The following is a 16,571-nucleotide window of genomic DNA, read 5'->3' on the forward strand; positions in this document are numbered from 1 at the left end:
ACTCCAAGAAAATTACACGCCAGCAGTAAATGTGACAGTGGAGCAGTAACATGCTTAGGTCTCTGATACAGCTGCCTATGGGTTGAAGTAAAAAAACCCAACCAAACAAACAAAAAAACCCCAAATCCCTCTTTTCTCTAAGGATGGCAGGATGTTTGCCACTTAGAAGGAGGCGTTGGGAATCAAAAGGATTTAGTCTGCAAAACCAGCCAAAGAAAGAACTGGGCACCTTTGCAAAGAGCTTGGAGATTTTCAAATGAAAGGTACCATCTATAAATCAAAGATCTTGGTAGTAGCGATACTTTCAAATAAACTGGGGAACAACTCAAATACTGGCTTCAGAAAAAAAGCTTTTTTGCATCTTTTTTAGAAACACAGCTAACGTACAGCTCTTCATTGAAAAGCATGTCGGAGAGAGAACAAAATACTCTGTGCACAGGAAGGAATCTGAACCGTCTCGAAGCTTTCAGCTGCTAACTAAGGGCTTTAGCAATGTAGGGAAGGGAAGTTAATACAAACATTCTTGTAACGCAATAACAAACTTCTCTGCTCCAGCACTGGTAAGTGATAACTATAACAAGGGGAAACACCTACAGTAGTGATCGTGAGCCAAAATCATTGTAACATTTGCCCATTTAGCAATACCCAGATAGTGACATAAGGAAAATTATAATTTTTAGGAAGGTTAATATGTTAAAAATAATAATTGCACTGTATTTCATGTGAACATTGCAAGAATCAGACTGAGTGTTTTTCCTTCAAAACCTGCAAGCATAAATGTGTTTTAAAAGGGAGACTCCACTGACTCTGCAGGCTGGTTACCAAAAAGGTCCATAAAACAAAAAAACCTTCCACCTTGCAATAACTTTCTATTTACTTAACAAGAACGTTAACATGTGAATCTTAGCTTGCCAACAAACACCCGACTGTACGATTTAATGATCCACTCAGTATTTAGACTTAGCCACTATCATCTGCAGTCCTTAACTACGGTCTAACAATAAAGACGATGATAAAAAAAAATTGCAAGAACATTACATCTATTTTTAATTTGTTCTGATAAATAATTAAGTACAATTATCGTTGTATTTATTGCACACAAATGTATTACCTTCATAGTAACAGCTAATAGCTATTTACAGATGGTTTTCACTTACATCATCTCTACTGTTTTTCATGGCAATGCAGAGAGAAGGAAACATGCTTCAGCCTTGTTAAATGAGCAATAGAAAATAATGAAGTTAATTTTGTGCTTTTTGGCTGAGAAACATTTAAGCCTCTGGACAGCCAGATTTCTGTGTATTTTTAAATAGATATATTCTCATAATACTACTGCCACCTAAAGCTGCCTTGCCCTGTGAAAGCCACGAAGACCACGGAGATGAAGGTTTTCTAACGCGAAGGTTCACAACAGTTTGAACCCAGAATATTTTGAAACCAGAATATTACTGATGTGTAAACGGAGCGCTTTTGAACTTCAGAGAAATGCTCTTGTTTAGGGGCTCTTCAAAGTCATACTTTTTGGCTTGTTCGTTTTAAAGAGTTACCTTTTCATAAAAGACACCAAAATAATCAGTGTATTTGCTGCTGCGTTGCCACCACAAGGATAAAATGTCAACTCCGAAATGTCACCTACTGCACATCACATTATCTTTAGTAGCTTTTCCAAAAACTGCTATGCAGATGGCACATATGGTACAAAAAATGTTCACAATTAATTTGTTTTATAAGAGCAGAAGTATGCTCCCTGTATACGTCAGAAAAAAATTCTTTTAAACTTACATGCTTTTTCCTTCCCCTGATTATTTAAAAACACACAGTATGAAATGACAGAAGACTGATAGGCTAAAATGGCAGCAAATCCACTTAATACCCAAGAAATACAAGTTTCGTGACTTTTGGGATGGGAAAGTTTTCAGCACTAACTGAGCAAGTCATAGTGTTTATATCGTTGCCTTTAGGAAAGAATACCCCAGATACGCACATCCCCATCAAAATATTTATTCTTGCTCCCGTACCTAAAGCTCCCACACTCATGATTAACTACATCCATCTTACCTCCTAGCTTCTTTTTCAAATAGCGTGCCCAGATTTCTAACATATACAGGATGTTCACTTTTTAAATTGAAAGGGCAGGATGTTGACTTAATTTGCATTTGCATTGATTTGCACTTAATCATTCACTCGCTGCTACAATCAGCTTCGGTGATTAGCAAATATCCCAGGAAACCCAGAACCCTTTTCCCAATCCACAAAACAGTTTCCCATGTAAGCTAGAGCAACAAGATATTTAACTTCTTTGCATCTAGGAAGGACCTGATTATATTTTTCTATCACATCAAAACATGAGGACAGAGAGATTAAAGACCCTAAAGGGGCTAAATGCAAGAGCAATATAGGCATAAAAGCAGTTAAAAACACAGCACCCATGACTGCCTCAAAAAACCCCAGAACTAAACCAAAAAAACCCCAACCCTCCCCCAAAAGAAAACAAAATGTCAAAAATACCCCACAGTCCTACAAAACAAATCAATAAAACCAGAAAATTCTACTCGGTACATTAGGTGGGTTTTTCTAAGCTACATCTTGTGTTCTACAAATGAAATAGGGAAAAAAGTTACGTTCGTACATAACTGACTGAAAAAAAATGAAGAGTTGACATTACCTGCATCTTCTAAAAAGTACTGCACAGCCATCAGCACCTTCCCCTGAGGTTGCAGGTCAAGCTATGGAAAGAAAAAAATATCAACAGTGAAGCCTGTGGCTGACTGAAATGCTCAGGCATTTATTTAAACAGCTCTTTCTAGGGAAACAAATATATTATTCAAGCACTACTGGATTACGACTCTGCTCCATGGCACTGCTGCAGCTAAACCAGGTGCTTTTCTTCCTTCGCCTGCGTTGCTGGTGTGCCGCGTTGCTTTGACGCCTACCCGACAGCTCAGCGCAGGCATAGCTCATGTCATCTTTGTGTGCCCTCTTCTGCAAGTCAGTTTGGTGGCTTCTTTTTCCACTTCTAACAATTGCAGTTTGCACAGGAACCCAGTTTTAGAACATCTGTACAGTGCTTTATACACGTACTGAAAAGCACAAGCCATAGAGGTATCAAATGGTGTTGCCTGTCATCAGAAAAATAACGGTATCAACAAATTTTATGGTGCTTATCCCCCCAATCTGTGATAGACAGTTTTTGTGGCAAATCCTACAGGCCAGCGTAATTGCAGAGCTCCCTGCTGCAAAGGGTAATTAATGCCTTTAAGCCAGGAGCGGGAGCCAGCTCCTGGGCTCACAAAGTAACCACTAATCCTTAAACTGCCATCTTCAAAAAAAGTAAGAAGATGTTACGCATGAGAGAGTCTGATTCAGTCTTCACTTTGGAAGAGAGCAAAATATCAATGGATTAATACCAAATAAGTAAATATAGCTTTTAGATATATATAGATACAGAACATATAAATACATATATAAATAAACCCAATTAGAAGCACCCATTAAGGTATCCCACCAATCCCACTACTCTAGCGGGCTAGGGGCTAAGTTTTTATCTTTAAGGCATTCTGTCTGACAACCATCAAAACATTTGCTTAACACGGTTTACAGACAGCTAAGTCTTCTGCTAGAGCTACTACTGGTTGGCAGTCTCTGCACACACAAAAATAACCGTATAGGCAGAACCTGGTACTAGTAGGCGCTCCGCTAGCATTAGCACCTACTAAGGTATCCACACTTCTCTCTCCACCTGTATTTATGAGTCTTTACTTTAATTTTCCGACTTGCTTAACTTGAGTTGAGAAAGACCAGATGAAGCCTTAGAGGTTTCTCTTCTTCTGCAAACAGAAGAAAGAGGTGCCACCGTACATGAGCGGCATTTCAGACTAGCACAGCGGAACAACTGATTACCAGCCATCCCCTGCCAACCAGAAAAAGTTCTGCTGTGCAACATAGATTTTGCTGATTTTCCTTTGCACTAACCATACTCTGAATACAGAGATGGGCAGTTCCTGTATTACCAAATACATGCATTTTCTGTGCAGCTGCCTACAGCACAGCTTCGAGGGCAACTGGATAATTGGCAAGACTACTTACTGCTTTCCCCAGGGCATCTATCCACCAAGCCAGAGAGTTCTCACCCAGCTTACAGGAAATCCCAATACTCCTCTCTGCATCTTATTTCTCCATTTGCAGAAATGTTGAATATTTAGGACACTAAGGGTCACTTCCAAATTTTACATAAAAGTTCTGTGGGACACAAGTGACTCATCACGTTCTCAACCCCCTTTTTGCCCAACCAAGAAATCATATTTATTTAAACCTATTCAGTTGGGCCTGAGAGCAGAGAAAGAAGCTGGAGAAGAGGATTTTATAAAGACGGTATCATTGAAATCTCAATTCATCACAGCACATCTACTGAATGAAAGCAACCATATGCTCAATATTTCAGATTTCTGGACTCAGAGTTTTGAGTCACTCTATCTCCTTCTCTGTCTCCTTCTCCTCTTTCTAGACATATAAAATATAAAAAAAATTTTTTTGTTTCCAATCTTCATTTTTATTTGAGGTTTACAGTTCTAATTGAAAGTCATTCACATACAACTATTTCAAAGTTGTACTTTGGGTTTATGTAGTTTGACAACTAACAACAGCTACCGGCATTTAGAGTAAATGAACATTTCTCAATTTAAAACCACATTAAACTCTGACTTCTCCTCTGTTACACTTCTGAGCTTGACTCACAGACTTGTACCCAGTATGACACAGGTGCAAATGACAGATGCCATCCAGTGAGATGCCATTCCCCTTCACTTCATGCACACAAAAAACTGTCTGTCATGGGACACAAGGGCAAGAAAAGATACTGGGAAAACAGAAACAGGGATCAAAGGAGCCCTATTATTGCAGCATCAAGCCCAGTATTTTTTTTTTGTAAATACAAATAAACAAAACAAAAATCTTAAAGAGAAATGCTTCTTTTTTCTTCATCTCTGGATTAATTACAATGATCAGATCCTATTTAAACATCTGCTAATTGCTGTAACAACTATTAAGCTTTTCAAAGTAGGCCCTTAGTGTGATACACCATTACTTCCCACACTAAAGCCATAGCTTTTATCAGCAATTTCTTGAACTCTGACAGTAAATTATCTGCTTCAATAAAGTTGCTAAAATAATTGTCTTACAAGCCCTGTTATGCATGTTAAAAGAAATTGAGCGCTCAATTTAAAAAGCATAATGTATCTGTCCAGCTTGAAAGAAGCATAACCAGGTCAGCGAATTTAAGGAATGAATCTTCTCCCTCACCCAGAACTCCGCTTTGCCGTTGCCCTTCTTGCACCGCTCTGCCAGGACGGATACACCCACAGTCACTTCCGATAGCGGCTCTTCTGCTGCTTTCATGAGGACAATCTGAATCACCCGCCCTTCGTAAATATGGGCATCAAAAGTTGATTTCCATTCTGGGTACATGGTGGGTTTCTTCTGAACCAGCGTTTTCCCTCTCTCTGAGAGCCGCATGCAAAAGAGAAACCGTAAAATCAAATTATGCAGAAGTAGTAGTTAAATTTGCCAAAATAAAATGAAAAAGACAATCCTTGTAGTAATATCAGAAGCAAAGAACTTACTACTTTTTGTGCTGTGGTTGGTAATAATGGTAAGGACCAAACCAAGTTTCAACATTGAGTTCAACCATTCTGGACTTGGAGGGAAAAGCCTGCCCTGACATCCAGCCCATGCAAAGGCAGGGAAAGCGTTAACAGGCAGCCTGAGGGCTGCAGGGACAAACCCCATTTTGGAGCTCCGAAGCTCATTCAGTGAGTTGCATCTTGACAGGGAGTATCTGCATGGCTGCTTTTTGGCATCAATCTCCACGACACATTGTCTGATCACAGCGAATACCTACTGCTAGAAGATAAATTAAGCTATGTCTTATGCTGACCTAGTTTAAATTGAAACTGGTGGCTGAGAGATGAAAAGCTCCACATTTCATTAATCCAACTCTAAGTTATCATGACATCTCACTTCTATTCATAAGCCAGCCGCTCTCATTAGCACTGTACTTTCTCTGCCATGTTTGCTACTTTTTAAAGGATATTACAAGGTCTTATTTTTCCTCTCTAGCACATGCAGACCTTTCACAGTCAAAGAATAAGGAAAGGACCTCAAAAAAAAAAAAATCTTGTTGAACAGCCATTCTTTGCAAGTGTTTTTCTAACTTTTACTCAGCCTCTTGTAAGAGTGTCTCGACAAATTCCTTTGAGCCTTTCAGTGCTTTGCTATTCTTCTTAGACAATTTTTTTCCCCTAATCCACAACTTTAGTCTCTCTTCTTATCTGTTAAGTGAATTTCTTCTTCTCTCTACCTTAGGAATAGAAAATAGGTGATCATTGTGCTCTTTGTAACAAGCTTTAGTGTATTTCTAGACCTGGGTTTCTTCTTAGCACATCCAAAATGACACCGCCTCCTAATCAACCACATCCAGTTTTTCACTGTGTCTCTAGTGTACGATGTCCCCTCCCCAGTGTTTCTCTGGGATGTTGCTTCCTAGCCAACTATTACCCATTTGCACTCAGGTAACTGAAAATCATTGGGCACATTATGCACAATTTCTACTATTTATCAAGATCATTTGTAAAAGTACTAAGTGCTTCCCCAGCTTTGAATGATCCATTTTCCCCTCTAAGCATGTAATCTGCTCCTATGCTGTCAAGGCAGTAGCAAACCTGATTAAAGAGCTGTTCCCTGCCCCAAGAAGATACACAGTGTGTGACCTGTCTCTTAAAATCAGCAGGGGAATTTGTGTTGACTCCAATGAAGGAAGAATGAGATGCTGATTATCTAAGTATCTTCTTGGAAGTGGAATGCAAAGCTGCGTTCATTCAGTAATAACTTGTTTGATGCCCTCCGCTCGCGGTGCTGAGCTGTCCAAACAGTGAAGAACAGCATCCTTGCACTTCTTTATTAAGGAGCGCCTGCCAACAGCAACATTATAAATTACAGCTTTGACAAGCAGGCGCTTGCCAAAAAGTGTTCTGAAATGCTCACAAGCAGCCACCTGAGGACCTCCTCCATTTCACAGCAAACTGTAGTGTTTCTCCTCTGCTCTGCCAAAAGCTTCTAACCTCCAATTTGGAGAACCTGGCAGGCAGGGAAACTTCCTGTCTGTCCAAATCTACTTCCAGAATTTGCACTTGGTATTCTTAACTGTGGAAAACTTTGGATATATTACAGTGAAAATATACACGGAAAGCTCAAACAAAAGACAATTCAGAGATTATTACGACTGACAATAAATGAGGGGGGGAATCATATCCAGGCTGCACAGCCAGGCTTTTTCACTAGCCTACTTTTCTGGATTGCTAAAACCAGGCCCTTTCATCAACAAGGCACACTTTAGGAGGCATCTTTTGGAAAATGAAAAATCGCAGCTACTTGTAGAACCTTCGACAGTGATGCAAGGTTTGCAGAAGCAGCAGCAGCTCATGGAGGAGCTGATAATACTCCTTGTAAGGTTGTCAGAGTGGGAGAGAACTACTCCCACACATTCACAGGACTCTCTCTGTTCCCATGTCCCAGTAACAACTATTTTGATTCATTACTATAAGCATGTTTCCCCTATGTAGAGCTGAAGGAAGTCATCTGAATTACTGGCAACAGTCTGCAGCCTGGCCATGCTGCTTCAGTAACTAAAATGGTACTCATCGAGACTCATCGCGGATCACACTACCTGCCTGCAAGTTAACACACAAGCATCAGCAAAGAGCAGCCTTTAAGAAGAATACTGTTCTTCTCCCTCCTGCATTCAGGCCTCCATTGTCTGCTAATCCCATTGCCTTCAAAATGCTTTGCATGTTTGCAAATTGGCTTAATCCCTAATTATTAGGCAAATGATTTTCTTCTTCCTATACAATAAGCTTTTTCTCATTCATGATTGGACATGCAAATCCAACAAAAGTTATTCCAGATCCTGTCAAACTGATAATGGGAGCAAGTTTCTTTTCCTAGGTGCCACAATCAGTCACTGCTCTGAGATCGACAACACAACACTCTTCTCCTCCATTTTTCCATACTTCAAATATACCTGCAAGCAGAGAGGGGAAAAGTTGGGATAATTCTACTGTCAACAGGAGATGAAAGCTGGAAAAAAATGAAGTGGATGTATTTAGATCACTTCCACCTCTCCACACACATTCTGGCAGCTACAACACTTCAAAACCCTTTTCTTCAGCGGTTCTCCCAAGAGACCAGGAAATTAATTCTCTGGAACTTAACACAATTGTTTGATGGCTACATTTTCTGGAAAAGCACATTTCCTGTGCCTCATGCTTCCAGTCTCAGGGCAGACTTTACCTCAGAAATAAGGGAATGGCCATTCATGCTGTGAGCAAGACAAAAATTCGCCCCATTCCCACATTCGTTGGTGTTTTGTGAAGCTCTGGAGACAGAATGCGGGATTAGACGGGCCTGGTCTAATCCAGTAGTTCCTAGGCTCATCCTGCTCAGCTGCAGTGATGTATTCTAGCTGAACATCAGCAACTGTGATAAATGTCTGGAGCAGTTTTCGGGAAGCAGCGTTCTTTGAAGGCTGAGCGGCCTCCAGAACAGCCACGTGGGCACCTGGAGCGCAGCCATTCCATGCAAAGAACCCCACAAAAATGCCACAGTTACAGCAAAGATCTACGTTTCTCATTAATAATTATCCTCTAAGTCAATAAAGATCATATATTATCCTATGTTTGAGAACTGAGCACGCTCGAGCATTCTCAAACCTGCCGCAGAGGGCACCCCACCGCGGTGCTCCCCCAAGGGCTTCTGCAAACGCCCTCTGTCCCCTGCACAGCTGGAGAACAGTGCTTGCCAATTTGCAAACCTCTGTCATGCAAAACTCACTCCTCACCCTAACGACCCATGCAAAAGGCACATTCCAACTGCTTCCCCGTGTATTTGGGGAATAGTTGGGTATGGGGGGTTAAGCAGGAGGTTAAAGAACTTAGACTTCGTCCTATCAAGCAGTGAGCACCGTGGCCACAGGACAGGAAAGGAGCCTCATTTCAAGGTGGGATTACAGAAAAAAAGTCATCATTATTTCTCCCATTCTGAAAGAAAAGCTCATGCTGAGGTGTTTGTCATGGCAGGAACAGCAGGACTCATCACCATTCACAGACTAAGAGCGATTGCAGCACTTTTCAACAGCTTAGTCACATCCAGCAAAGCCTCACCATTTGTAACCTCACCTGTGGTCAATGCCTCCTTCATCTTGATAGCACAGAAAGGCTGGAGCTGTTCCCCTTGGTTCTGCACTGGTCCCAGTTCAAAGCAGTTGAAGGATATCCGTAAGAAGGGGGCCATTGCTACGACAGCGCTGATGCACACCTGAGTGGCAAGAGGTAAAACACAAATCCTACAATAAAAATCTGGTCTGAGACATGTAGGAAGACAATACACAGTTCTCGCTCATCACTGCCTACACAATCCACCCTCTTAAATTTGCAGGTCTTGCATGTAATTTTGAGACTGTTAGCTTAAAGTAAAAATGGCATGTACTACAACCAAGAACACTACGTGTACAATCAAGGACCGCGTCTAAGACACCCCTTTAACTGTATCCTGTTAACTGTAAGTTGTGGTTGCGCCTTCGACTTAAACATTAGTCCATTTTTAATTGAGACACCATTCATTAAAAAAGATACCACAAATACATAAACCTTCTTACCAAACAAGCAGTTCACAAATTATGAGAGAGACTGCAACTCAAGTGGACAGACTACATACGCCTTAATGCATTGCTGACCCTTTAATTTCTTAAATGTATTTTTTTTAAACAACAAAACATTATTAGTCACTTGTATGACCAAAGAGAACGGGTGTAATTAAGTATCATTTGATATGTCAGAAGTATATAACAACAGGGCTTTTCTTTTTGAGGCAAAAATTTTCCAAAGGGTAAGAGAAAGCAGCTGCTTGTTAGCAAGGGAATGCTGCGACAATCTGCCACAGAACGAGCGATACAGGGAAAAACAGATTAGGAGAAAACAAGTTAGCAAGGTCATAGGAAGAGATGACAGAAAAAGAATGAAAGCTTGCTAGCTGGCCTTTTTACTGTAGATTGCTCAGAAACCTCAGCCTAGCAGCCCTGCACATCTGTGCATTTTCGGTTATAAAGCACCATTAACACTGAAAGCAATTAGCATTCCTCTTGGATCCCTCAAGGCTCAGCACAGTTATTTAGATAAAAGCTTGTGAAATCCAAGTTTTTGCAACAAGACAAAGCTTCTGACACCATTATTTGCAAAATGTACACTCTCCCTATGCAGAGACCATTCTTAATAAATGGAAAAATGTTATGATTCCCTAAAATTTAATGTGTTAGTTTTTATTAACTGATTGTTTCCCCCCTTTCTTTTCTCTAGAGCAAGACGAAGTTATAAAGCAGGTTTAGGATTACTTGGCACCATTGTTCATCTCACTGAACAGCTAAAAACCCTCTCTGGTAATTCAAATTCCCACAGCCTGCTGTCCAGACAAAAAATAAGGTAATAACCTTCCCCACTAATCCACCAGTTAACGGAGCCTGGAGCTCCATTTCATGGGTTTAGGGATTGCGATGACCTCGCAAGGAAAGAAAAACATACAATTTTTGTACAAATCAACAAAAACCATCTGATACCTCAATGACCTACTTTGACGAAAGCAACATAAACACAACGCTCATCAAGAGCTGTAATGAGGAACACATTTCAACTGCTCAAGTGACTTTGTGCTCACCACGCTCACAGGGGACGAGCTAGATAATTCGCCAATGCTGGATCACGTAGAGTTACCGCTCAGTACGGATGTAAAGAAAGCCAGATTTCATCATCTTTTCTCTCTGGGGAAATGGGTTGAAGACCCAGTTAGGCCATAGGTAGAAGCAAGCTGGGAAGGCCAGCATCTAGCTCCCACCGGAAAGCTCGTTTGATGGGATCACAGGAGAGTTGAGGCTGGGAGGGACAGCCCAGCTAGCAAGCACAATTTCCAGTAAATCGGGGACTACCCTAACAAAAAATCTGGAAAGCACTGACAAGGCTAAACTCACATTTGCACCAATTTCACCCAGACTGTCTGACTCAAGCCAGCATTAGTCCTGAGGGAGAATACAAGGCTTGCCATTCGACAATGACTTTGCCTCCAGATAGAGCTAAAATAAAAATAGGTACAAAAAGCATGCATTTGCAATAATCCCACAGTGTTCCTTACTTCCGACGGCCGAGTACAAAGCTGCTTTGAAGGCCTCGTTTCCAGCTCTGCTTCTCAAAACACTGCTCTTTGTTTCTGAGTAGGGCGATTTGTTTTAGTTTTCTTAGTACTGTGCTTTGCTGCAATCGCAAACTCTGGCACCGAAAAGCAGTGCTAAACACAAGCAATTAGAGGGGTTAGGAAAAAAACAGCAAAATCCCAGAATTTCTCACTATGGTTAAACGAGCTCAGTCAGTTCAAGGTCACTGTCAAAATGAGAAGATACCTTTTTGCTTTTCCGTGTAACAAATAATCTCCAGGCCTTACTTCCACAGAACAAACCACCCCTTCCTGCCAGCTTTCTCTACTCTTATACGTGATGCTTTTTTTCAGAAAGGCTGAGATTTTAAGGGGCTTGGTGCAAATCCTCGCTACACTTGCTAGACCTTACTGGGATGCAAGGAGGTGAGCAAGGCGGGTTTGGGTTCGCTCCGCAGGTGTGCTTCCCAAGCCTTGGCTCCGCTAGGATATCACCGTGACAGAGCTGACACGTATTGCCCGTACTGCTGTAAGCAACAAAAACCTACCCCACTAAAACTGTTTTTGGCAGCGGAAACTGCAGACGCAGAGATTCACTTGAATTCAACAGAGCTGCTCAAAATCCCTGCTGAATGCAGTCATCCAAAGTTGTGTCACATCGGAAATGCAAAAGCATCCAGTGCAATAGAGACGCTCACTTTGCATTTTAGACAACAGAAATCCCTCTCTACCTCCTTGGCTTTACTTCAGAAGGGACAGCACAAGGACTGACTCTAGTTTTAAGAGCTTCATGTGTCAAGAACTGAAAGCGCTATAAAACACCAGCTACAAAATGCACAGTTTACAATCTACTCACACGATCTGCATCGCTGCTATGAAATATTAAAGCCAAACTGCTTTCCCTAAAGGGTTTGAGTTTATCCAAACCAAATGGTGGAAAAATTGAGATGCAAACTCCAATAATACTGCAAATCTAAGTTACAAGTTCAGTAACTCAAACAGCTTTAGAGTCATGTGCAATCTGAGACAAACAGCTAGGGGAAAAATCTTTTAGCACCGTTACCCTGTATGAAGCACACGGTGATGGCCACACTGGTTTGTAACGCAGATGCTCGTGGATGCTGCCCAGCCCAACATTTGTTTCACCACGAACCCCTGAAGTGCCCTATTGCAAGTGAAAGCTAAATCTGACAGTATATGGAAAAGATTCTGAAAAATCCACAATAACTTCCATCAAGTTTTGAATCTGGGAGCTTTTGTCTGTATTTAATGAGGAGAAAATCAACCATGTTACCAACGGCTATAATAAGCATGAAGAGGGAAGGAAAAACTGAAAAAGCATCACACAATCACCGTCAGCATCTGCTCGGTGAACATGTTTTCAGTTTTTACATGGGTTTTTTTTTGCAGTGCATACTTCTATGGAAATCCTCAAAATAAATTCAAAAACTCAAATATTCCAAGCAGAATGCTCACAAGATTTCATCTCAAGTGAATTTTGTGCTGGCAGAAAAAAGTCGCAAGGGACAACAGGTAAATTCTGCAGTTTCACACAGCAGCGATCTGTGGCTCATGTAGCGATGGAAGGAGCCGCTCATTTGGGCTCCTCTGTTACTATAGCTCTGCTTCGTTATGGACAGCAAAAGCCTCTGATTTCCTTGTCGCAGTCTGAAAAGCAACCGAGCGCCTGCATTTTACAGACAAGCATAAAGCTGCACACACGGAAAGGGTCACGTCTTCTCCATGCTGTCCCACAGAAACCCTCGAGACCACATGAAACATTTGCTTTCCGCCAACGAAACGGGCTGCTGTTCCCTCGGCTGTGCTACGGGGAGCACCGATCCCGGCGGGCGGCATGACGCATAGCCGACCTGTTGGGGTTTATCCCCTGAAAACACGCAGCAAGAACTTCTTCTTACTAAAGATGCAAATGCAGGAGTTGCTCCCAACTTGCAAATATCTTTTTCATACAAGGGTTTCCCGTCTTCCATTCTGGCGATGGACAAGGGGGTTCGAGAATGGCAGTAACCTGTCCTCCACCTTCCCATGCTGCCGCGGCACTTTGGCGGACACGGACAAGGACCTCCCTCCTCTTCGGGCACTTCCTACAAAGGTGCTCACGCTACGCGTGGTGACGACACGTGCAAGCCTGCAAGCAGAGCTGCTGGCCCTGGCCTCTATTAGATATTCTGCGGGAAGGAGCCAATCTAGAAGTGAAAAAGGGGCTGAAGATATTTGCTGTGCTCGAGGACACCAAGACGACCTGCTGCAGCATTCTTCATCAGCCGGACTTCCCTGGGCACTACAGGCTATCGCACTCCTGCTGTCCCACCAAAGGCTGGAGAAGGTGCTCACGACCAGCACTGAACCACTGTACAAAACGATGCTGAAAGCTCAAAGGTGCCAGCAATCACAAAAAGCGTTAGCTGCACATACTGCTCTGAAGGTTTAAAAATCCATGGGGGAATTGAAAAGGGTTTTCCAAGACCGAAGACTCAACTCACATGTTGCATGTAGGTCCCTGCAGGAAAAGAAGAATTTCTTCCTACGGATTCCCCAAATATTCTCTTCTGCTCCTGCACCAGCTTCACCCTCTCCTTTATCTGGGTTCAGCCATTTGTCATCAACAGTCTAATTTCACCATCACAGATGAAGTGACATGAGCGACGTGAGGTGGAGATGTCAATACGATTCACAGCCACATCCCCACGTTTTCCCAGCTTCGAACCCCGCCGCAAGTCCAGGGAAACTACCGGAGCTCACAGATGTTACAGAGGGGTCTGTGGACACACGTCGAAAGCGTGAGGTCCAGCTCCAAGAGGTCTGGCCCTGTTGACTCACTTGCACTGAGCAACAGGACCGCAGCTATAAATTTAATGAAATCTGTGTATGTGCTGGAAAAGACTGAAGAGCTAAGGGCTGGGCCTATAAAATACATGGACCAAAGTATTCGATGTTTTCAACAGCGCTGCAGAAGTTTGCCCACAGGGATTTTCCTAATTGCTGCTGTTCCTGCCTAGATTAGAATCACTTTTTTTTTTTTCATTATTATTACTAAAGCGTAGTCACATTTTTAGCCTTTCATTTTGAGCTCATACAGAGCACTTCTCCCCCCAAGCTGCTTTTGACAGCAAGTTTTGGTTTTGTGTTTCTCCACATCTGCCAAGGCACCAGGCCACAGCACGTTTCAGGGTGAAGCGATGGTGATAGGAGAAAGCCTTGAGGAATTCATGTTTTCTGTAAATACTCTGAATTGCTCCTCAGCTCACAAAATTGTTTCCAGTTTTCCAAACCAGGTTCTTCATAAAAGCTTTTGTGCTGGGGGTGTGGGGGAGATGGAGGGAAACCAGGATGAGAAGTGTGTTTGAATTTCAAAGTACCACAGGGCTATATATTTTTCCTAGTTAACGAGACACTTGCACAATTACATCACTGGAAAAATAGACTTCCACACAGCTTTCGCAGCACATGTTACTACCTTCTTGAATTTAACATATCTTCTCTAGATTTCTCTTCATTACCTCTTTTGCCTACTTTCCTAAACCCTTCTGCCTGTTCCCAACTTGTTAACCACAGATTGCTTCTGCTTGAATAAAACCTAATAAGTATTGAAATCATAATTAAATTTTGTACTAATTATGCATAATAGGCTACTCCCCCGATTACAGTTACAGCACTGAAACATGGTACTCTTACAGCATGCAAGACTCTAACAGAAGCATTATCCAAACTGCAAAAAGACTCTGAAAGCCAAATTATACTTTATGAGAAATTTGCTCCATCTAGATAAGACGTCGTTCTGCAACTTTCTTTTGCTTTGAAACATATTTCAGCCCATAGGCAACTGAGCACCTGGGCTTCCTACCTCAGATCTTAAAAGTGCATCCCAGGTTATAAACCTAAAAACAACCTAAAGCCATGAAACGAACGCTCTTCCCCTCTCCTTTGCATGGGTGGTATATACTCATTTCCATTTAAATTATATTCTTAAAATACAACCAACCTCCAAAAAGAAAGAAAATACAGCTCTGTTATTTTAGCTATAAGACATCAGGCCAGTATTTATCAAATAATATAACACAGTAGGTTTTTTCTTTTCTTTTTTCTTTTAAGAAAATTTGTTTTCTCCAATTACACTGAAAAACACACCTCTCGGCTTGCATCTGCTGGAGATGCTACTTCTATTAGCTTGGTGCTCAAGAGGAAGCAAATAAACAAAACCAGCCAAACCAAAAAAATCCCCTGACCTTAAGCTGCAAATATTAATTTGTCACCAAAGCACTGTTAAAAATGTGTAAAATTAAGTCGTAGTGAAGCGTGGACCACTCCAAGGACAGCAGTGGGGAGCGCACGGTGGGGCTTGCTGTTGGCCCTCGCAACTCTTCCTGGTACATGCGCCTAAACTCATGATAACACCGAGAAACGGAAACATCTGTCTGCCAGACACAGCTGCTTGGTATCACTTTATTATTCACACAGCAAAGCGAATGATGTTCCAGGAGATCTGTGAGCACACTGAGCCATAAGGCCTTCCCCTTGAAACATCTTAAAACAAAAACAAAAACAGTTAAAATGATTAACATCTTCATGTTTCTATTTACAGAAATATTCCATTTTATCTGAACTCATCACGCTTACTTTTAGGCTTGATCCTGCTGGTTTATAGTAGCTGGCAACATCATGTTGAAAAGCAAAGACATTGGTTTATATTAATTTTGAAACTCTGGAAGTATAAGAGTAGGTGAGACAAGGATATCAGGGCAGGATCACTAAGGTGCAACTTTCTCCTGCCAACAGTTTTATTTACTGCAGTTATTAATTTGATGGATTCATCTGTCTATGGAATCCAAGAGCGATAATTAGAAACACTAAGTTTCCCAGCATCTGTTTTGATTAAAAAAAAAAACCTTATGGAGAAGATTTTACCAACAAAATAAAAATTAATTTTAAAATCGGAACTGCTGGATTATACCTATGAAACCAAAACATATCCATTAGGAAATATTTTTAAAATACAATTACATTCACGAAATCAAGCATGGAAAGAATGTCTTTAAAACTGCACATGAGGACATGAATTTTCTGCCTATCACCTACAATTTCTGCAGTAGTATTTCAAAAACAGGGCATCTTCATAAAAAAAATTAATTACCCAAGTGAGAAAAGACAAGAAATATAGCACCACATTTTATTCACTGTTAATTTTATTGCCAAATGTATATGGAGTTTTTCCTACTTGATAATTTAAAAAATGAGAATTGCCTACACTAAGTTGTAGTGGAAAGGATATATCTTAAGTTTTTGCTTTTTATTGTTTTTTTAAA

General features: G+C 41.3%; 1 protein-coding gene across 4 annotated transcripts in view; it reads right to left on the bottom strand.

The window, feature by feature from the left end:
- PRKCD (protein kinase C delta) overlaps window positions 1–16,571 on the bottom strand; it is a 62,966-nt gene that overhangs the window by 18,516 nt on the left and 27,879 nt on the right. For all 4 annotated transcript variants that reach the window (XM_064518666.1, XM_064518664.1, XM_064518665.1 and 1 more), the window contains 3 exons: window positions 9,228–9,366; window positions 5,299–5,498; window positions 2,666–2,726 (listed from right to left, as the gene is read on the bottom strand). In XM_064518666.1, the coding sequence (XP_064374736.1) occupies window positions 2,666–2,726; window positions 5,299–5,498; window positions 9,228–9,342 (376 nt within the window). In that variant the 5' untranslated portion in view covers window positions 9,343–9,366. The remainder of the gene's footprint in view (window positions 1–2,665; window positions 2,727–5,298; window positions 5,499–9,227; window positions 9,367–16,571) is intronic.

This window comes from Dromaius novaehollandiae, chromosome 12, assembly GCF_036370855.1.
Source record: "Dromaius novaehollandiae isolate bDroNov1 chromosome 12, bDroNov1.hap1, whole genome shotgun sequence".
NCBI lineage: Eukaryota > Metazoa > Chordata > Aves > Casuariiformes > Dromaiidae > Dromaius > Dromaius novaehollandiae.